At 34.6% G+C, this 22,931-nt stretch overlaps 1 protein-coding gene across 3 annotated transcripts; it reads left to right on the top strand.

Moving 5' to 3' along the window:
* Positions 1–453: 453 nt before the first annotated feature.
* LOC122280967 (ubiquitin-conjugating enzyme E2-17 kDa-like) lies at positions 454–11,400 on the top strand. Of its 3 annotated transcripts, none has more exons than XM_043092123.1 (5): positions 454–574; positions 687–759; positions 7,774–7,901; positions 10,233–10,337; positions 11,044–11,400. In XM_043092123.1, the coding sequence occupies exons 2-5, from the start codon at positions 690–692 to the stop codon at positions 11,185–11,187; spliced, it is 447 nt and encodes a 148-aa protein (XP_042948057.1). In that variant the 5' UTR covers positions 454–574; positions 687–689; the 3' UTR covers positions 11,188–11,400. The 3 variants fall into 3 exon arrangements, with proteins under 3 accessions (XP_042948057.1, XP_042948059.1, XP_042948058.1); XM_043092125.1 differs by having other exon boundaries at positions 557–574; positions 670–759; XM_043092124.1 differs by lacking the exon at positions 454–574 and having other exon boundaries at positions 602–759.
* Positions 11,401–22,931: the final 11,531 nt, after the last annotated feature.

The following is a 22,931-nucleotide window of genomic DNA, read 5'->3' as shown; positions in this document are numbered from 1 at the left end:
GAGGTGCGCGTAAAGTGGCCCGGACACCCAAGGATATAAAAAAAAAAAACTTATAAAAATAAAGTTACAAATTAAAACGAATTTATGTAATACATTAAATTTATTTTATAATAAAAATAATTTTATAATCTGACGTATTACATCAAAATACATTAATATATTCAGTCTCGAGAAGATCAAATTCTTATTTTTATAAATTTTTTTATATCTTTAAACATTTAAAATAAAATCATAATATCATTATAAAATACATCCTTAATCTCTAACTAAAAATAAATAAATGTCAAGACCCATCATGGGACAAACTCTCGATATCTATCTCACTTTCCTTTTATAAAATATTTTTAAAGTTAAAACATATAACTTTCGTAATTTTTCTCTATTCGATTTATTATTGTTTTTATTTCTATTAAATTCTGACGACATTCTAACGAAGAGTCGTCCTTTTTTTTTTTTTTTTTTAAGCTAAGCTTGCCCCTTCGATTAGCATATTAAGTCCAAATACCCAACGCACTCGAAGGCTTTTCTTTCCCATTTTCAGAAGCTAATAGCAATCAGCCCGGAGGAATCTCACGTATGATACTCTCTCTCTCTCTCTCTCTCTGTACACGGCTTTATAACACACGCAATATGTTTGCGTATTTGTACGGTTTAGCTGAGAGGATTTAGGTTTTGGAAATTCGTAGGTGATGGCGTCGAAGCGAATCTTGAAGGAGCTCAAGGATCTCCAGAAGGATCCTCCTACGTCTTGCAGTGCTGGTACTACCTTCTCCAACTGCGATCCGCATTTTTTATTTTATATATACATTTTTTTCATTTCTTCTCTCTTTATGTATTCGATAAATTCTTATGATTTTTCATCTGCTTGAGTTGTGAGCTTCCTGTGAATTTGAGAGGCCGATTTTTGATTTGGTTTTGGAGATGAGCTTTGTTTCTGATGCTGTCAGGGCTGGTGATAGAGATACGATCTTGTAATAAGTTTGATGTTTGTGTGAATGATTTTATTTATTTATTTATTTATTTTGTGAATTTTTTCGGTGGATGCTGATATTTTTAATGCCAAATTTTGATCGGAGAGTTTGATGTATGCATTTACAATTTTATGCGTGGATTATTGCTGTTCATTTCTTAGGTTTCAACTGCTAATGAGTTTAAATGTCATTCGGTTGAGCTTTTCCTATACTTTCCTTTACCTGTACTACTTCTCTTTCTTTTCATGGTTTTCTTTGTCTTGGCTGTATAAACTGCATAACTTGTTTTTCTTTTCGGATCAGAATATCTACTATTTTTGCGGGTGCACAGCCCCTGGCTGAGGAGTTTCCAATGAGTGCACATCCTTCAAATCAAGGGGAAATTGGTCTGATAGGCCCTAGAAATTGTTTGCATTCAAGGTTTGAACCTTAGACCTGGAGAGAACATACTACCATGACCAAAGCTCTTACCCCCTTGTTGTTCAGCAAGAATGGCCATAAAGATATATTATGATGTTTATTAGGAGAGTGCATTTAGCTATTCATGATACGAGTAGGCTTTAATGTCTTTTTATATTGCAACTGAAAGTAAAATATGAGAGAAGAAAGAGTGGTGTCCCATGGATACTATACTCTCTAATTAATATTCGAGTGAATAAAGCCTAATCGCCTTTTTTTTTTTTGGTTGCATTTAATCATACTGATCTGTTCTGTCCTCACGCTCTACCAAATGCCTGCATGTATGTTCTTCATGGCTTTCTTGACAATTATGATTCCCTCGTAGCACCTTTATAAAACTTCGTTTGGTGCAATCATAAGCGTTGAATGGATTATCCTTGGGGAGCTGAATAAGGGTACGTTTGGTTAATGAGATTGGATGGGAAATTCTCAAAACTTCTCATAGTTTCCTTCTCAAACATCACTTAAACACAAAACACTTTTCAATTTCAAATCTTCAACTTTTTCATCTAATCATTCCCAATTTTACAAACTTCAAAACAAAAAACAAAAATCAGTCCAAAGTTTTCTTACTTTTATTCAAACATACCATTTAACTACTATTAAAAAAATTGTATTCAAATGGTTTTTTAACTTTATAATATTTTTATTCAAAATCTTCTCTCTCCTTTCCCAAAACCTAATAAAACATCTTAACTCAAACCATTTCATTGCTATTCACAAATCATTTAACTACTGTTTAAATACTATTTCACTACCATTTACATACCATTTCACTTCTATTCACATAATTCTGAGATACTCCAAGTGTCCAAACGAGCTCCAAGTCTTCCTAGCGAAAAAATAAGATACTATTGGGGAGAGATATCTATAAGGAAGGCATGCATTTGTTTCTTTTGATCCAATTAAATTAATTCATTACTGTTACAGTAAATGCAGGTCTTTTTTAATTGAGGTTGGACATATTCCAGCACGCGTATCTAACATATAAATTGATCCCTTTGAGGGTACTCAGGTGGTGTGTTCGACTCTGGTGAAGGGGAGCATGTTGTCTTCCTTCGAGCCCGAGGTTCAAAAGGGAGATTCTCATCTCAGGGTTGGGAGGTTCTCTTCTCAGTTGTTATTGGGTCTTGTTGAGCTATGTTTTGAATGCAATGGAGGGTTTCAGAGGGGGTGGAAGTGATGGAGGGAGATGTGGAATTGAGTGGTAATGTCACTAGGTCAATTAAGGAGTTTGTTTCTGGGGTCCCATGCACCTAGAGGTTAAACTCTGAGATGCAAATGGTTCTTGGAGGGGAGGAGGAGGTAGAGGCAAGTGAGTCAGGAGAGCTGAGGTAGTCTGATGAAGAAATGGACCCTGATCCGTTGGTGTTCTATCCTTTCTGAAATTGATTGGCCCAATTCCTCATTTGATTGGGTGATGAGGAAAGTGGATGAAATTAAGGATTGTGTGGGAATCTCGTGTCGGATTTGAGGAACAATTTAGAGCACTTTTAATAGCTATAGAGGCTGGTCAACCTTCATTGGCTAGATCCGCTCTTAAGAAGTAGAGGGAATTGAAGAGCTTATCATGCTCTATTAATTATAATGCAAAGGGAGGAAGCGCCTTTAGAGATAAAGGCAAGGAGAGGGTTGTTTATAGTCATCAATGAGACCAACGATCATCTCTTGGAATGTGAGGGGGCTAAACGATTATAGAAAACGTCTTGGTAAAGAATATGCTTTGGAAGTGGAGTGCTGATATTATTTGTTTTCAAGAAACCAAGTTGAAGTTGGTTAATCAGACAATTGTGAACAGTTTATGGAGCTGTCAATGTGTGGGATGGATTGAATTAGTTTTGAAAGGGGCTTCAGGTGGTATTATTATTATGTGGGATAGGAGGTTGGTGGAGATGGTAGATCATTATGTGGGAGAGTTTTTGGTTGCATGTCGATTCAAATGTGTGGATGATGGATTTGAATGGGCTTTTGCGGGGATTTATGGTCCTAACGTGGATAATAGTAGGAGTATTTTATGGGATGAAATGGCGGGTGTTTACTGCTGTTGGGATGTTCCTTGGTGTTTTGGAGGGGATTTTAACATTGCGAGTGAGTGGGGGATAATTATATCTCTCATGCCATGAATACTTTTTCTCATCTGATTTTTGAGCTTGGTTTGATCGATCTTCCGATGGTGGATGGGGATTTTACGTGGTCCAATTGAAGGTCATGGTCTAGGCTGGACAGATTTCTGGTTTCAGCTTCTGGGGATATTTGTTTTCCTGATTTGAGGCAGAAAAGGTTACCGAGATTGTGTTCTGACCATTATCCTATTATGTTGGAGAGTGGGACCACTTTTAAAGGACTTAGTATTTTAAATTTGAAAATATGTGGTTGGAGGCTGAGGGTTTTGTGGATAGGGTGAGAATGTGGTGGTCTTCGTACTCTTTTTCTGGTACTCTGAGCTTTGTACTGCCTGGTAAACTTAAAGCATTAAAAACAGATTTGAAGAAGTGGAATGTTGAGGAGTTTGGGAACACAGAAAATAAAAGGAAACTTTTGATGCAGCAGTTGCAAAGTTTGGAGGAAAGGGAGCTGTTGGGGGACTTATCCAGTGAGGAATGGGAGAAAAAAAAAGTGGCGGTGGATGACTTAGAGAAGATCACCTTAATGGAGGAAATCTCTTGGAGACAGAAATCCCGAGTCCTTTTGCTGAAGGAAGGTGACAAGGGCACAAATTTTTTTCACCATATGGCAAACTTTCATCGATGAAATAATGCAATTGAGGTTCTTCATGATGGAGTGAGCTTTTGATGAGGATGAAGTTCTTGATGTGGTTAAAGGAATGGCAAGGGATAAGGCTCCTGGTCCGAATGGTTTTTCAATGCCTTTTTTTTCAACCTTGTTGGGATATAGTGCGGGAGGATATTATGAAGGTTTTTCATGAATTTTATACATTTATAAAATTTGAGAAAAGTTTCAATGATACATTTGTAGCACATATTCCCAAAAAGGTAGGGGCTGTGGGGATTCGGGATTTTCAGCCTATTAGTTTGGTGAATGGGATTTACAAGATAATCTCTAAGGTGTTAGCTAATCGTATGAGTGGGATGTTGGGAAATATTATATCGAAATCTCAAAATGCCTTTGTAAGAGGGAGACAAATTCTTGATTCAGTATTAGTTGCTAATGAGTATGTGGACAGCAGAATTAAATCAAATGAATCTGGAATTTTGATTAAATTGGACATGGAAAAATCGCATGACCATGTTAGCTGAGATTCTCTCTTGTATTTGCTTGGGAGATATGGTTTTGGAGAGGAATGGTGTATGTGGATCATACATTGCATTTTGACGTCGAGATTTTCCATTTTGGTGAATGGCACTCTGGTTGGGTTTTTTTAATAGTTCACGTGGTTTGAGTCAAGGAGATCCGCTATCTCATTTTCTTTTCATCCTTGTCATGGATGCATTGAGTAGAATGTTGGAAGCTGCGGTAGAAGGAAGGCACTTGTTGGGTTTTGATGTGGGCAATGAGGAACGAAATAGCATAAAATTATCTCATCTTCTTTTTGCGGATGACAAATTGATTTTCAGTGAGCCCAATCAAGAACATATTTGATCATTGAGAGCATTGTTGTTACGTTTTGAAGCTGTTTTGGGTCTCAAGATTAACCTTAACACGTCTAAAATTGTACCAGTGGGTGCCATAGTTACCATTTCATATTTGGCTAATATTTTGGAGTGTAAGATTTCTTCGTTGCCACTGAAGTATCTTGTTCTTCCCTTGGAGGCTCCTCACAAATTTGTTTTGATATGGGATGGGGTTATCGAGAAGAATGTGAGAAGGTTGGCTGGATGGAAAAAGTTATATTTGTCTAAAGGGGGAAGAATTACTTTGATAAAGAGTACGTTGTCTAATCTTCCTACGTATTTTCTTTCACTTTTCCCTTTGCCGGCTGGGGTTGCTAGTAGAATTGAGAATATTTATTGTAATTTCTTATGGTGAGGAATAGGAGAGGAAAAGAAGTTTTATTTGGTTAGTTGGAGTAAGGTTTGTCAACTGGTTTCTTGTGGACGATTGGGGGTGAGAAATTTGAGGTTGTTTAATAAAGCACTCCTTGGAAAATGGCTTTGGAGATATCATGAAGATAGAGATGCTTTATGGAAGAAATTTGTTGCTGTTAAATATGGGAGTGGGTGGGGGAATTGGTGTTCTAATGAAGTTAGAGAAGCGTATGGGATGAGTTTACGGAAGGGTATTAGGAAAGGTTGGGGGGAGTTTTCTAAACATATTAAATTTAAGGTGGAGGAAGGGAAGAGGATTCTCTTTTGGCATGACATTTGGTGTGGGGAATCAGCTCTTAAATCGGATTTTCCATCTCTTTACAAGATTGCAAGGGATCAAAATGTTGCTGTGGCAGATTACCTTCAGTGTACGGATAATAATATTCTATGGAATGTTGACTTTATTAGAGTTGCAAATGACTGGGAAGTGAATGCTGTTTCAGATTTTCTGGGAATAATTTATAATTTAAAAGTGATGCAGGGAAGAGAGGAGAGGCTATTGTGGGATCATGCTGGAAATTTCAGGTTTCAGTCAGTTCTTTTTATAAGGTGCTTAATTGTCATTTTGGCTGTTATTCCCCTGGAAAAGCATTTGGAGGGTGAAGGTACCTATTAAGGTGGCATTCTTCAGTTTGGTGGTTGTTCTAGGGAAAGTATTGACCACAGATAACCTTAGAAAACGTGGTTTGTGTATAGCTGATTGGTGTGTCATGTGCAAGAAGGATGGTGAATCTGTAAATCATCTTTTTTTTGTTTCACATTGTGAGGTGGTGGCAAAGTCTTTGTGGAATGAGGTTATTGGTCGGACAGGTTTATATTGGGTGATGCCTAAGGAAATTGTGGATCTCCTTGTATGTTGGCATGGTTTTGAGGCAAGGAAATGTGCTGCTGCCAAATGGAGAATGATTCATTTGTGTTTAATGTGGTGTTTATGGCTGGAAAGGAATGGGAGATGTTTTGAAGACAGAGTGTTCTTTTGAAGATCTTCGTTATTTTTTCTTTTCTACTTTGAGTTTGTGGGCTAGGATATTTGTAAGGAATGATGATAATGTACTGAATCTGTTTCTGTCGTAGTTTCCTGCTTTCTAGTGTTTAGTAGGTATTTCCTTTGTATACTTCCTGTGTACTTGGACTGTGCCTATTCTTGGTAATAAAATTCTTATTAATTATAAAAAAAAAGGTATCTAACTTATAAATTTGTTAAAGAAACCATGTGTTTTCTTTCTATCAGTGAAGCTCTCTACATCTAATGGACCTTTAATATAAAACCTACATCATTGCCATAAATGCAAATAAGATAACAAGGAGCATCCTAGACATTGTCTGCCATTCTAAGAATTTTAACACATTGTTGGAATGGGAAAGATTTATACTAGTTGGTGTTCATTGAGCCCTGTTTCATCTGTTTTGCCTCTACCCAACAAAAAATAAAAAAACAAAAAATTGCTAATTCTGATGCATTCATGCTGTCAGTGTTTTTGTTGCTAGTATATGGCTTCCTGTGGTTGTCAAACTAATGTTACCCCCAACTTTAGAGATCATAATAGATATTGATTGTTCATATAAGCCAAAGTATATTATCATACTATGATATAATTGGAGTAGAGATTTTTAATGGAGCTTTGTAGAATCAATGAAATGTTCAAATTTCAATAATCTGTTTTATAGCATAATATAAGGATACTGAATTGGAATTATTGAAACTGATGGGTAGCATGGCATTTCCTCATGTGTAGTCTTTTTTTTTTTTTTCATTCGTCTGTTTCCATTCGTTCAGATATCTTCTATTTCATCAATTTTGTCTTGATCCTCCTCTTCTTCTGGAAAAGAGAACAAGAAGGATCTTCTTCATTGGATTCCTCTTATTCCCATTTAGTCCCCTTTGTTTCGGAAGTTGTTTCTATTTCTACATCTATTTCTCAATTCTGACACAAGGCACATATAAGATCTAATAAGTGTATATTAAGTCTAATAGCATTATTTTGGACGGTTAATTGATCACATTTTATTCATAAAATGGGTTGGGTTGGTATTATTAGAAAGTAGGTTGGTCACTATGCGCATAAGAACTCTATATGAGTGTATCCTTTTAGTCTTCTTGGTAATTAGTCAGTTTTATATTTCTTATCATTTATCTATGCCTGGGTATTTTCTAGCCTAGCCTTTTTTACTTCTTTCCAGTCTGGTGTTTTTTTCCACACATTATTTTCAATCTTCGGATACAATTATTCAAGTTTACTTGTGTATTATTTTATTCACTGTTATTGTCTTTGTTTGTTTGGCATATAAATCCTCAGGCCCAGTTGCTGAAGACATGTTTCACTGGCAAGCAACAATTTTGGGTCCTAATGACAGTCCATATGCGGGTGGAGTTTTCCTAGTCACTATTCATTTTCCTCCAGACTACCCATTTAAACCACCCAAGGTATGTAATTGTTTATAATTTTTATATCAATTCGCTGCTTTGATGCATTTGTTAAAATGGCACAAGCAATATTTCCTTTCCAAAATCAATTTTCATATAGATATCAGGTATGCACATATGGTCATTTTTATGTTGGGATCTTGACATAGCCAATAGTATTAGTATTCAAAGCCTTTACTTATTGCAGCAAGTGTCACAAGGTATAAAATCTTTGTAAGCTTGTACATGTACTAGCTTGACTGTTCTATACATATGTGATGCCCAATAGACTTGGGTATTTGGGCTCTTAACTTTGACTCCTATCTTTGTAAGCCACCATACTTTGATTGTTTGGAGCAATCTGGTGTGGTAGACTTATGCCAACTATGTTTTCATATGAGTGCCTGGAAATCAAGACCCCATAGGATGGATAGGCCATTAAGACACAAAGCTGGTTTTTTGCTGGCATGATAATTTTTTTTTTTTTTTTTTTTTTTATTTTATTTTTATTTTTTTAAGTAAGAAGAAATATATTAGAAAGAAAAAGGGCAAGGCCCAAGTACACATAATTTTATATTAGCTAAAAGAATTAGTTTTTATGCTTTTGGCAGCTTCAATACTTTAAATGCCAGTATTAGTTACAAACACTTATTAAATGCAATCTTTTCCTTTTTTATCAATTAGGCCTTATTGATGCAATGAAAATATAATGAGATTTGTCCCAAATAATGCACTCGCAGTCTTGCACCAGCAGATGCTTTAACATGAAGTTTGGGGAGAATCTATCATGTATCTCCAACAATCTTCCAGACATCGTAGAAAGAAATTGGTGCCTTAGCAATTCATTTTAAATTTTTGAACTCATATATATATATATTCTAATTTTAATATTAAGAATACTAAAATTTTTGTCAGTTAAGATTTCTGCTCAATAAGTTTGCAGTTTCTTCTACTAAACAAGCTTTAAATATTTCCAAATTCATAATTGAGATTTTAGAACTGCATTGTGGAGATGGGATATAGAGTAAAACTCCTTGCCATCAGACTTATTTAAAAAAAACTGTGCGACATCAGAATTCACACAAGGCTTTTTATTATTCATATTTATTATTCAAGCCTGTTTATAGCATAAAGTGGATTTACCATATAGGTCTTTCAGTGATAAAGTAGGTGTTAATTAAAAATACTTCACTTTTCCCATTGGTAGTATTCGTTCTTTTATTTTTTATTTTTTATTTTGTTAAGTATTTCTTCATTTGATTCAATCATTTGGAATGGGGCTTACAGAGAGGAGAATCTTTTACTTCTAACGCAAGTAAATCATACACATGATGTGAGAAATTCTCATCCTTATTATGTTTTAAAAGAAAAGTACTTTGGGTCAAGGAAAGAGAATGAACTTCAGTGTCTTCAAGAAAAGCACGACAGATAATGCCAGAAATGTGCTGTTTCGTTACCTTATTAGCATGTGCCACATAAAACAAGAATCTCTTTCTGAGCCATATGCTGTGGTCATATTCTAATATGTAGGATGTAAATAAGGAAAAAAAACAAAAATAACGTGCATACAACTGAAAAATCTTCAAGAACCTCAATAAGTTCAAAAAAGAGTTAGCTAGAAGCCGTCATCCAATCATAAAAAGACCCAAAGAACAGATCTTCTTACTCACTACTGGTGGTTGACACCCCTTTTATGTGAGCACATTCCTATCTCTTCAAAGGTACCACATTCCTATCTCTTCAAAGATACCCCTTTTATGTGAGCACATTCCTATCTCTTCAAAGATACCACATTACGTACAGTGGAATTGCCTAGGGGTGGGCTCCGTCAGAATGCCCACCTCCGACCTCTGACTCCAAGTCTCCAACTAGGGTCGGAGGTCAAAATGTGCTCCAACTCTGACTCCGATTGGAGTCAGAGTTCGGAGCTCGGATAGAGTCGAGTGGTCGGAGCTTTTGCCCACCCCTAGAGTTGCCTTCCAACATTCACCGCTGTGCCATCGACCAAAGTGTCCCATCCAAACTAACTACACAGAAATAAATGTAATTCTATATGATTGGGTTTGCAAATCGTAGTGCATGCTACCTTCAACTTCTCAACTATCAATTGTTAGTTATTATTGCATAAGCCTACAATTCTTTTCCTCCCTTTCTCAGTTTGTGGTGAAGGGATGGAAAAAGACAGAACATCTGTGAGAATTGTAACTGTTAGCTGTTAGTTACGGATTAGAGATTTGGTTGGTTACTTAACAGCAGCTCAAGCCTCATGCATATGCTTCATACGAAGTTTATGTACATATACTTCATATGCACAGAATTGTAACTGTTAGCTGGATGGTTTCGTTTGTGCAGGTTGCTTTCAGGACAAAGGTCTTTCATCCGAACATCAATAGCAATGGGAGCATTTGTCTTGATATTTTGAAGGAACAGTGGAGTCCTGCCCTGACCATATCCAAGGTTATTGTTTTAGTCTAACAGGCCTTACCATAGCTAATGATGCATTCCATCTTTCAGATATAACTCGAGGTTCATTTAAATGTTCTGTCGAATAGGGCTTTCCTCATCGTGTTCTACATATATACTGTCTTATCTAATATGAATCTTCCCTTATATATGAGCCATATCAAAAACAAAATGTCACCCATTTTGAAAGCTGATAGCGAGACATTGAAAATTAACGGTCTAATATTTTGAAGATGGTTTCATAGCATCAATTTTGATGATAGTCACCATTCTTTCTGAGGCCCCATTCTAAGACGATGTGTTCCTTGGATGACAAAGAAGACAGAAATAATATATTCGGTTTCCTCCAGTGTCTTGAATGAATGAAAGAGAGATATGTGGCCATGTTTCAATTCCAAAAAAAAAAAAAAAAAAAAAAACATCAGAATTTTTTAGAAAAATATCAGTCCCAATACAAACATCTAATACCTTTGATAGTTTTAGAAACTTTTTAGAAAGATAAGCTCTGTAGTTGAACTGAAATTACCTTACACCTGAAATTTTTTAACGACCTGATTACTTAAACACAGGAGTTTCTTCCAGTTGGACCTGAAGTTTGTAAAGAGAGAGTGACTGATGATTCCATTTTTGCAGTCCTTCCATAATGCTCGTGTTTTGGCTTGAGAGATTGTTTATTGATTTTTTTTATTGTAATGCTCAGGTGTTGCTGTCTATCTGTTCACTTCTGACGGACCCAAATCCTGATGACCCTCTGGTGCCGGAAATTGCTCATATGTACAAGACTGACCGGAGCAAGTACGAGACAACTGCAAGAAGCTGGACCCAGAAGTATGCTATGGGTTAGTGGGCTGCTTTGTGTGTTATAGGAGAGATCTGCTTTCCCAAATGGCTTGGGTCTTTAAGTATTAAAAAGTTGGACGGACCATTACGTACTATGCTGCTAGGGTGTGGTCCTTTGGACAAATGAAAAAGTAAAATAATATACCTTTTTTTATTGATGTTGTAATTTAAACTCTTAATATCAAAGTCTCACCGTCCTATTTTACCTAGGCCCAAAGATTAGCTTCCTTATTTCATAAATCTTTAATCCTTCCATTTCCAATTCTAAATATAGAAGAAAAGTAGTAGTAATATCGAAAGTGCCAACCCGAAAAAGAAGTTTGGAAAAATGAGAGAGTAATTAATATATCACAGCTTATGTTATTACATGGTTTCAAAACGCATTAATCCATTATGGTTTTTGAGTTCAGCTCTTGAAGCCCTTTAAAATTTTCGATCAAATGCCATTTGAAATTTCGCTATATACTCACAAACTGGAGTAGAGAGGCTTGTAGCGAAGCCGGCAATAATCTAAAAAACAAGGAAAATTACAATCTCTCAGTTTTTTTTTCTCTCTCTATCTTTTAGGATTGTCCAGAAGTTGGGGGCAAAATAATGATAGATGTACCTACTAGCCTTGGGGGGGTAAAGAAATAGAATACTGGTGAAAAAGCAGCAAAACCTTATAAAAGAAAATCCCCAGTTTGCATTTATTACTCCATTTGCAATCTAAACTTGATAGGCGAAATATCCTTTACTTTCATTTATGACAGAGAGAGCTGGATGGGTACACTCTTCAAATTTATTGGAGGCGCCAAAAATAATTATGTTTGGACGAAGCTGAGGAGATTTATATTTGGGCATGCGATTGCGCTCCCATCACACGGCAACTCAGCGGCGGCTCCTTTTTTATGCCTCAAATCTATCCAACGATCCCAACTCTGACACACCACCCTCAAATTTCTTTTAAAACAAAGAAAGTCCAAACTCCTCCTTTAATTATCTATGTAGGGGGTAGGTCTGCCGTGAGCACTAGTCTTCAAAGCCAAACGGGCCTACAAACATTGCTCCAAACAATTGATTGTTTGATAAATTTCACAACGCGATGCATTTTACTGGAAAAAATGACAACTTTCCGGGAAACATGTAGGGCTACAAACCTAGAAGTCTAGTTAACTTGATATACGTGTTGTACTGTAGCTACATGCTCTCAAACTCGTCACTATCTTGTGGATTTTGTTTTTTGGTTTTTAATTTTTCAGCAGGCTTTTCTCATCTCATCAGCACTCTGAGTCCCATTAAGTTTAATCCAATCACTCTTCGTTTCGCCTTAATTTAATCAATGTCAAAAGCTTATGGCCACATTCAAGGATTGTCTCGCAGTTAATTCACTGCCAATGCCACAAGTACGCTTTGATTCTTCTTACTCTTGAAAAGAAAAATAAAAAATAAGAAAAGAAAAACCTGATAAATTATGCTTGTCCCTCCTGAAAACAACTGGATAAATTTACGTCCACTTGACCCTCATGGGATAGAGTTGAATCAACCATGCTCGCCCACACTCGATTTTGAATCAGAATCTCATTTTTTAAATAAGAACGGTTATATATATAAAAAGATTACATAAAATAAATTCACGTGACGTGATTTCATAGGATCCGTTAGATCTATTTTATAATAAAATTAATTTTACAATTTGACATATCACATTAAGTCATATCGATTTTTAGGTTTACTTTTCTGTAATCTCTTTGTATTTAAAATATTTCCATTTTTAAACCACTATATCATTCGCTTCCAACATATATCAAATATTAATAGATGAAACAGAGATTTCCTGACTAGGGAGTAAATTAACTTACCACCCAATTAGCCAGCTTTGAATTATTCGGTATTGATGCAAGAACATGGAAGTTTGTTTTTTTCTTTTTAAATAGAACTATTTTTAATATTTAACTTAAAACTACTGACCCGGAAACTAAGGAGTCAAAAACCATGACCAATATTATTATCTGGCTACATTTTTTTAACACGGCTTTGTTCCCCATAAAATCTCAAAAGAGAAAAGCAATGCAAACCAAGCTTAGTTGTATCTCAGTTCAATAATGTTTTCTCTGTTGGGCACTGTGACCCGTGTCGTTTTATGTCTAACAACATTGTATATGGAGCATTACTTCCACCATCGATTGGCGAATTTTTCTTAGTACTATATGTGTATCTTTTCACTCTGACTTTTCGATATATAAAATTGAAAAAAAACAAAGGGCACGGGCAAACCATAATGCAGAAAAGAAAACAAAATTCAAACCACAAGCCCCCCGGCAAAGGAGTCGTGCACAGGAGTTGGAAAGGAACTGTTCCCTGAAAATCTGCTTCCTAATCTCTATTTTAAAGTTTAATCTCCATTGATGATGTATTTTGAGGGCTTGTCTTCTACTTGAGACAAAGTTTGACACTCATAAGCTGACCCCCACTTAATATCTCACTACTGGATGATGTGGCCATTGTCGAGTTTCCACATGGACACCAAGAAGTTGCTTAGGTGGAGCTGTCTAAAGTTTTAATATTTTCTTTTTCTTATTCAAATGATTTGCCAATCATTCTTATTTTTTAATCTTATCATATTCCATCCATACCTTTAAACTTCTATTCTCTTCCATTCCCTTAATCATACGCTTTTTGTGGACTGTAAGTTGATGTGTGCATCTGCTTGTTTCATTGCTTAAAGGGTTTTAGGAGATCAAGTACTGTCTTCTAATGTAAAGCAAAATCAATGACCTATGGTACAAAAATTCTTTAAAAAACATGTAAAAGAAAACCCATTAATCGACAAAATTGATAAGATGAAACGTAAATTTTAAGTCTGGAATATCAGATACTGCAACAGTTAATGCCTGAGGGGAAATCAGCTCTACTTCATAGAGGATCTTTACAACTTTCAACAAGAATTGTCGTCTTATGAATGCTGCCATGAAAAGAGGGAGAAAAATAATGTAGGAGTTATCAATATTGAGCAATAAACCTAACCCATTAAAGGGTTTTGTAACATATGTTCCTAACATGCTTTTGTACCCTAATTAACGTTGGCCACCTAAACCCTCATCATTGTCAGAGATAACGTTCACTTTTTCCATATATAACATCCCCCAGCATTCATTTGTCATTATTAAAAAAACAGCTCAAGTAAATTTTCTTCACAATATTAAACCATTTTTATGATATTTATACGTTTAATTTACAGGAATTTCTTAGAGAATAATATTTAAAATCATATTGGTATATATCTCAAGTCCCAACATATATATATAGGGAAAGAAAAATTCCACTTGTATGTTAGCGTTTAAAAGCATTATCTCCATGCAGTTGAAATGGCAAGAATTAATTTATAAGAAAAATTTAAAATTTAAAAATCTTATAAATCAAATCTTGTCGATGATACATTTTACATATTGTATTACAAGTGAAAGAACTGATAGGAAAGCTATAATGGGAGGACATTAATGTTGTTTCTAACATTATTTTGTACGTCAAGGTTTTTTTATTTATTTTTCAATATCTCATAAGACGTCCTATCAGGTTGTAAATGAAAAATGATCTATAAAGATACAGTGTACAAGTCTCCAAGCTGTCTTTTTTATAACGTGGAGTGTTAAGAGATTATAAAGAAAAATGTGAAGTGTTTAAAGGTTGTAAAGATTTTTTCTTTCTATACGTTAGAAAGAAGTGTAAAATATAAAAGATAACATCATCTCGGCGGACACGTCACCACATGATTGGGGACCCAACGTGTCAGTTGTCGGACTCAATTAGCAGAACCAATTACTCTATTCAAAAGCTGAAGCGTTAGTGGGGGGGCCCACCTGTCGTTTGTTTACTCACTGATTGTTTTTTTTTTTTTTTTTATAGTAATACGAGTGATATTATTAGATGAATGAATCTTACCAAAAATTGTAAATTGGAACTAATAATATATGCTAAGCGCTCATTATATATATATATATGTAAAAATATATTTAAAACTCTAACTTTTGCAATCAAGTTGGAGGTTTGTTTTTAATAAAATTATAAGGGGGTCACTCATAGACAGGTGGCTCTTCTCTCTTTAAAAAAAAAATAGTTAGAGTCTTTTTCTTCAACAGAAGCAGACTTGATGATCATGAGAGTGAAAAGGCTAGGGTCCATATTTAAGGTTATATGATTCTTTCACTATTAGGCATGAAAAGAGGGTAAAATAAAAATACTCCTTTAAGTAAGATATTTATTGTTGATATCGTATCTTGTAACCCGAGCAACTTCATAGATCCCCCCCTCGTTTGACACCAGCAAGAAGTAAGAGCTCGGAGTGGTGAGAAACACATCCGATGCCTAAGTTAATGCCCATCGTTGGGAAAATGCCAAAAAGAAAATCAGAGAGTCATCTAACCCCTGGGGGGTATATATACCTAGTGGTGGTGGTCCCTTGCCAAGAGCCACACTGTACCCCAATCGTGCCACTTACTAACTTTTAGCCATACGACAGGCTTGCCATGCCGAATTGTGGCCATCTGACTGACTTGCCCCCAGATTGTGGCGTGTTTACCTTATCCTTCATTAAATGTGGCGTGGCCTTGATCTAATGCGCCCACTCTTCTTGCCTGCCCAGTCGTCGGTAACTTGAGGCAGTGGTTACTCATGCCCCTGCATACACTACTTGTTAGCCAGTAGAGTTGTCAGGCCATCTGACTGAGTGGTTCACATTTCGTGTGTGGTACATTACCGTTCTTTTATGGGACTCTTGGGCCGACCTTGTTCTTCGGACCTGGCCCATCTTATCATTTTGTACCGATTCCCTACTATTATCTTACCCCGAAACCCATCAGTGTCTTGTGGGCTGGGCATATGGTCTGGCCCAACACAGGGAATGGCCTCCCTCACATTTACTATATGCAATATTCCACGTAAACAAAAGAATTGATATCTCTCACATGATTCTTCTTAATAATATATATATATATATATATATTTAGAGATATGGGGATTCAATCTTTTTCATGTTTCAGAAACGTCATCATTGTCTAATTATAATTACAAGAATCTAGAAAGTAGTGCTTAGGTTCAAGTGCTTAATTATTGACTTCATTTATAAGTAACATTGGGATATGGTGATCAATCACCTTGGCCAAATAAACCAACCATGACTTTTAAAACATGATATGGGGCGCTAGCTCATCGTCTCCATTTTTGTGGCTCCAAGAATATTGCATGCATCTACCACACTCTAGGTCTTGCAGGTTGATGCAACTTATATAATATATCGATCGCTATGATCACTACGTACTATATAGGCCGTAAACTACCTTGCATATATACGCGTAAATTAAATTGCATATATATAAGAAATTCCCAGCTAGTTTAATTAAAGAAAAAGTCTAGTTACAAACATATTTGTGTACTAATTTATTGTGATTGGTCAAAAAATAGATTTTATTGAAAACAATGCTAATTTAACTTTTAAGTATGAAAGAATCAGTATTGGTATGCAGATTAGTATGCAACTTTACTTGTATATAGCAAAACTCTTAATTAAAATCGAAGCCAAACAAACATCAACCTCTGTACATATTTTCTTACATAGGTCAGACCCCAAGATCAATATTACTTCTCTCAAGGATTTGTCGAATCCAATGTACTTCTTTTGTTTGTTTCTTCAATTGCGGTTTCTTTTGGCTTTATAATAGGAGAAGAGTCCGAGAAATTAAATTACAGCTTTCATTTTTATCTTTCCTAATCCACATGCCCCTCTCTTGTCAATGAGTAATTTATAATTATTTGCACACAACTGCATGGGTGCATGTTTCTCTTTATATATATATATATATAAACATATCCCTAATCTCAAGATTTTTGTGTGTTTTTATGTTCTTAAAAACCCTTCAAATATATAACTATTAATGCATGGCAGCTTTTAGTTTTCACCTTAACTCAAAAATATTCAGATCAATTCATAAACTTTTCATTGAAATCTGTCAACACGGCCAATCTTTTGGAACGCACACACAAATCAATATAACACTCATTCTAAGGGCAGTACTGAATTAATTACATGAATGTAAAGACAAATGTTTGGATATATTGCAACTCTTATATAAACAATCATATTGATATCTGCATATATATCTAATGCTTTTTCTGAAGTTGAGAGATTCTACTTACATTACTAGTTGACCAGTTGGTGTTGTCAGGTTTATCATGCCAGCTCCTTTTGAGACTTAAGTTTTTTTTCTTTTCTTTTCTTTTTTCTTTTTCATCCAATGCTAATTATAAATTTGATAAAAATAAATGCATGCAATTTCTATATGCCCAAGCACTCCTTGTTAGAATAATTTATATATGTCTAAGTTCATCAGCTTTAAAACAATGTTAATGGTATATATGCATATGCAATGGTTTTTTTTTTTTTAAGTCAATTGATTATTTATTAGTTGAGTTGTTGCTAATTATTGCAAGTTTATGCTCTTTCTTAGACTTCACACCCCACCACAAAACCCCCCCCCCCCCCCCCCCCCCCCCCCCCCGCCGCCGGGAGCCTCCTTTTATCCTCTTTTCTTTGCTAAATCGGAATGTAATTAGTTTGATAAAATAATGAAACCTCCATATGCTCGCGTGAGCACTATGTTACAGTCATATTACCTTTATTAGACTGATCAGAAAAAAAATAATAATAATAACAATGCAATTTCTCTATGTTACTGTGATAAATAAGTAATTTGATTCATCATTTTCTATCAGTTCAAGTTTTATGCGACAAGTGATAAATAAGTAATTTGATTTATCACTTTTCTATCCGTTCAAGCTTTCTGCAACAAGTGATAAGTACATTTCATCATATTAGAACAAATAGTTAATTGGCTTTCTTTTTATTACACATCATCATGTATCTCCAATTTAAAAGAAACAACACAATTAGGGTGTGTTAGTTTGTTGAATGAGTAGAGTGCTTGTAGGAATGGACATTCATTCCTATTCTTTTATTTGGTGGGGCACACAAAATTTTATTACATACAATATAATTACATTTTAGTGACGGTTGGAAACTTGTAACAGTTCCTATACCGTCACTAAAAAGTATTTTCTATTATGGTTTTTGGAAACCTTCAATAAAGACAAATGATATTTTTTTCTTACGTTTGAACATAGAGAAAATGTACGTTCGAACGTCACATATACATTCGAACATTGAGGCAACTTACGTGCAAACGTGAAATATTTTGGCGCCAACTTTTGAACGTTAGTAATTAATGTTCGAACGTTAATTGTAACTTTAAATTAAATATAACTCTAATTTATTGTTTTATGTGGTTTTTATAGTGCATAATTTGTAAACAAGCTTAGAAAAGTGTAATATATATTTATGTATACACAATTTGTAAAATATAATTATATTTATATATAATTATAATTATATATTTATGTTTATATATATTTGAAGTGTAGTGATTTAGTATTAAAGTTGAAAAATCTAATATTAAATAAGATTGAGAATTGAAATTAAAAAACAATAAATATATTAAATAATATTGTTCCTCACATGTATTAAAAGTTAAATACAAAATACGATAGAATTTCGTAAACAACACTCTGACGAACACGTTGTTCACGAAATTCGTACTCTATATCTCCTCATCAAGGTATCAACCTTCTCATTGAGGATATCTACACGATGGGCTATCTCGACGACTGACTCCTCTACAACCACGATCTGTCATTCGATACACACAATCAGCTGTGAGATCACCACTTCCACCCAAGCTGGTCGCATATCTCCCACAGATGTACTCGTCTATTGCTAACTACTACTCCCCAATTTGCAACAAAATTCTTAAAACATTTAAATCCCACAATATTATTGTTTTCAAAAAGTCATTTTTTTAACTTTTTAATCTTCAAGTAAAACTATTGATTAACATTTGGGGGCATTCAACGAACTCAAAATGTTGGAATGGTCAAACATACTGTTCTTGACTGCTAATGGGGTTGGGTTTGCCACTTGGTCTGGCCCCAGGGTCATTCGACCACCCGTGTCCCGTAAAATGGACCACTCCCAATGACCCTAGCTCTAAGGGAGCGCTAGTTCGAGCGCTGGTGGTCGACCACCATATATAAAATCTAACAAAATTATTCATCCCAAAAAGTCTACTCCAAGAACCTATTTTGCCAATGAAAATCATCACTAAAATTCATGCGAACCTCAAACTATATATGGAGTATTAGCAAAATACTTGTTCAAATTTTTTTATCCCAAACAATAAAGATCAATTGAAGGAATGTATAACACAATAGATAAAAATATCAACCAGATTCATTGTTGGTATTTTTTAAAAATTTCATTAAAGAGAACGAGATTTCTGTACCCCAATCTAAATTAGTTTCGTTTAAATGTTAATTTAATTGTAATTCTTATTATATTATTGTGTAATTTACTAACATTCATCTATATTGGAAGTATAGCAATCTACTTCATTTATGAACAAAGAGTACATAACATAAATATGTGTCTAACCACAAAGTGTTGAGAGATAATCCAAAATTGGTTAAAGAACAAAACGGCAAAATGGTTAGACAACTCATGTCGTCTTGGTTAGCAACTAATAATTGTAAAATTATAATCAGAATGAGAGCTGCAAAAGATAGTGAGAGACCAACAACCAATCACCGAGTGACACCAACAGCCAAGTCAAATTAGCTTCAAAAGGCCTCTACTGTTGCCAATATACCTAAACATTCCTAACAGGTAACGACACAGACTTAAGCCTGAGCTATTTGACCAAAGGCGAAATTGGGTATTTTCAAGAATATTAAAAACAATAAATAATATCGATTAAAATATTAGCTAATAGGGGTCAAGTGGACGAAGTGAGTGAGCGAAAGAAACAAACTGGACGGCTGGGATGCTTGACACGTTGTCCGAGAACTGTCCGGATTAGATTTGAAGCCCATTCAATATTAACAAATTGCCGAATAGGGGTCAGCCCATGCTACGGGTTCAGACCTCGGCCCACTTATAAAATATATTCTAGTGAAAGTACAATAATGTCCTTTGTTGTAGGTTTTTCTTTTCCTTTCTTTTTTGTTTTTTTTATAAGCTTAACTTGTACATTTCTTTTACCCTCAATTATAGATCTAAATATAGCTGAAGTTAAATACGAAGAATTATGAGAGTTTTGAGGCATTCAATTGACTTGGTTTAATGTCATAAGGGAATTGAGTATCCACCAAGGATTCCCACCGACAAAAGCAACCGGTTGGGACATTTTTTTTACTTAATAGTTAAGGAAGTATTTTTTTAATAAGTTTGTAATTTTTTCAAATATTTAAGGAGGTTTAAAAACTGTTTGAAAAAAAAAATTACACATTCTATAGCCCCTCTCAGTACCTTAAATAGTTGAATAGCAATATTTGAAAATTTTAAACCACATCACAACCTATTCTATAGTTTATGGTCCTTTCACAGACTTTAAACTTACCCATTTTACATGTGTGTTCATCTCTTTCTTATCACAAATGATTCTACAATGCAACAATAGTACAAACCTCTACCATGTTATTCATTTTTTTCACAATGTCTCTTAAATAACAGATGAAGCAAAGATGCTAATTATTTAGAGTAATGATACACATACAACTCTTTTACAATTCATTTTCAATCAATCAATAAAATCATGTCACTCTATTAAAACTAAAATTTGGCAATCATATGCTTGAAGAGGAATTGAGGAGATATTAATATTACAAAACTACCTCCAATTATTTAGTGACCAAGTTAAAGATGGTAGATACTATATATGATTTTCTACAGGTAAATTGTTGTATCATCTGCAAAAACCTAATTTGTTGCCTAGGTTTCATGGTTTAGTAAAATCGATCTATGCTGGGTAATCTAAGGTGTTATTTGGATGGTGAATTGCGATAAGATGAGTTGAGATCAAAATTGAATAAATTATTATTTTTTTAATAATATTATTATTATTTTAAAATTTTAAAGAACTGTAATTATCAGATAAAATAATTCTTGTATCGAAACGGTGCCTAAACTAAAAGTGTCCCCCAATGAAGAGGATTCCTTTCAATTGGCAATAGAGTGACAAAATTCATAATTTTATCCTCATTTAAAGGACTGTGAAATGGTAAATTATTAGCATTTAAAGGAATATGACATTGTCATTCATTATAAACAACTAATAATAGAAGAGTAAATTAAATGAGGGCAGTAAATATCATATTATATTATATTCATATATATATATATATGTACAAACTTTTAAAGCCCTTTTTTTTTCTCGTCATGTGTTAGTTAGCTTAGCCATCAAAGTAAATGAGGGTACATGGTCTGGCCTTTATTCACAAGGACACATCTTCAAAGCAAAAAATCTGAATCACGTGAATTATTCAAAACTGGGCCCCCATTCAATCACCATCCTAATGATCCTCGGCGTCGCCGAGTTAAATGCTAGCTCCCCCCCAAACAACAAGTGGATGTTTGCTCTCCACTATAAATATATATATATATGTATATATTTCCTTGACAGTGCCAATTGGTGGAAGCCATCTGTCAAGTTCATTGAGCTCGAGTCCCCAAAAGAGAAAAAAACCGAGGAAAATGGTGGATGAAAGGCAATAAGACAAGCCTGCCAACTTTACTGTTAATCAGAAAAATAAGTTAAATGAAGAGTAATATTTTTAATTTCTTTTAAAATTTTGTATCTAGAGCATATGAGAAATAAGAAACGCCCCCAACCCAATTAAAAGAAAATTGTTCTATTTTTCTCTTTTCTAAGCAAGAAAAATGTTGTCTCGTTTCTATAAATTTGAAATCAATGTAATTTACTTGCATAATAAAATATAAAAATCTTACGTCAATTTGAGTAATATTATACATCATACTATTATTTTATTTTTATCTTATTACGTAAGATGTGACACATTTATTATAAAAATTATTTAATAAAAAATTATCTAATCATGATAAATATATTATATTTTATATAAAAAAATAAAAATGAGATTGTAGCGTAGAATATAAAATTTTCCTTAAGACTTTTTGTTAAAAAACAGACTCTGACCGAAAATGTGAAAAAAAATATTTTTCATTTGATGGGCCTAATTGTGCACTAAAGAGTGAGTACACACTTAAAACTTTTACTTAATCTTTACTTTACCAATTTACCCCCTAACAATACACAAATATGTAGCGAAAAAAAAAAGCAACAACTTGTATTATTGGCGCCTGATTCTAGGTTGCCTCCCACGTTACACTGAGCTGTAAATTGACAAAATAATGAGGTTGCATGGTAAATAAATTAATAACATGAACCCAGTGTAACTGTATGTACGGCCTATTACCATAGACCGACGAGAACACACCTTTGGAGATAATATCAATATCGGTGAGTATTAGGAGGAATTAGGGGGCATTAATGGCAAATTAACAGTTTAAATACTTTGGTTCTCCAGTCAAAGGAGAGACTGAACCAAAGTCCCCTTTCTCTCTGTCTCTCTCTCTCTTCTGGTCTCACGTGACACGAATCCCCATTTTCGATAATAAAACCTTTGCCGAGTCAGCACCCAGTGTCCGCAATGCACGCTTTGCATCACACGTGCCCGCCTTATGCGGCGCCTAGTAAAATATCTACTTTCTCCTCCGACGACTACCCCGTAACCCCTCGTTTAGTATGTTGTTTTTTGCGCTAATCTTAAATTCGTCGTTTATTCAAATAATTACATTCCTAACTT

The sequence above is a fragment of the Carya illinoinensis genome, chromosome 11 (assembly GCF_018687715.1).
Source record: "Carya illinoinensis cultivar Pawnee chromosome 11, C.illinoinensisPawnee_v1, whole genome shotgun sequence".
NCBI lineage: Eukaryota > Viridiplantae > Streptophyta > Magnoliopsida > Fagales > Juglandaceae > Carya > Carya illinoinensis.
This window is presented reverse-complemented; position numbering and strand designations above follow the sequence as displayed.

Excerpts from the sequence above, each read along its gene's own strand:
- LOC122280967 (XM_043092123.1), top strand. The coding sequence starts at position 690 with ATGGCGTCGAAGCGAATCTTGAAGGAGCTCAAGGATCTCCAGAAGGAT. Across the intron at positions 760-7,773 it reads TCCTACGTCTTGCAGTGCTG|GCCCAGTTGCTGAAGACATG; the intron begins GTACTACCTTCT and ends ATAAATCCTCAG. Across the intron at positions 10,338-11,043 it reads CTGCCCTGACCATATCCAAG|GTGTTGCTGTCTATCTGTTC; the intron begins GTTATTGTTTTA and ends TGTAATGCTCAG.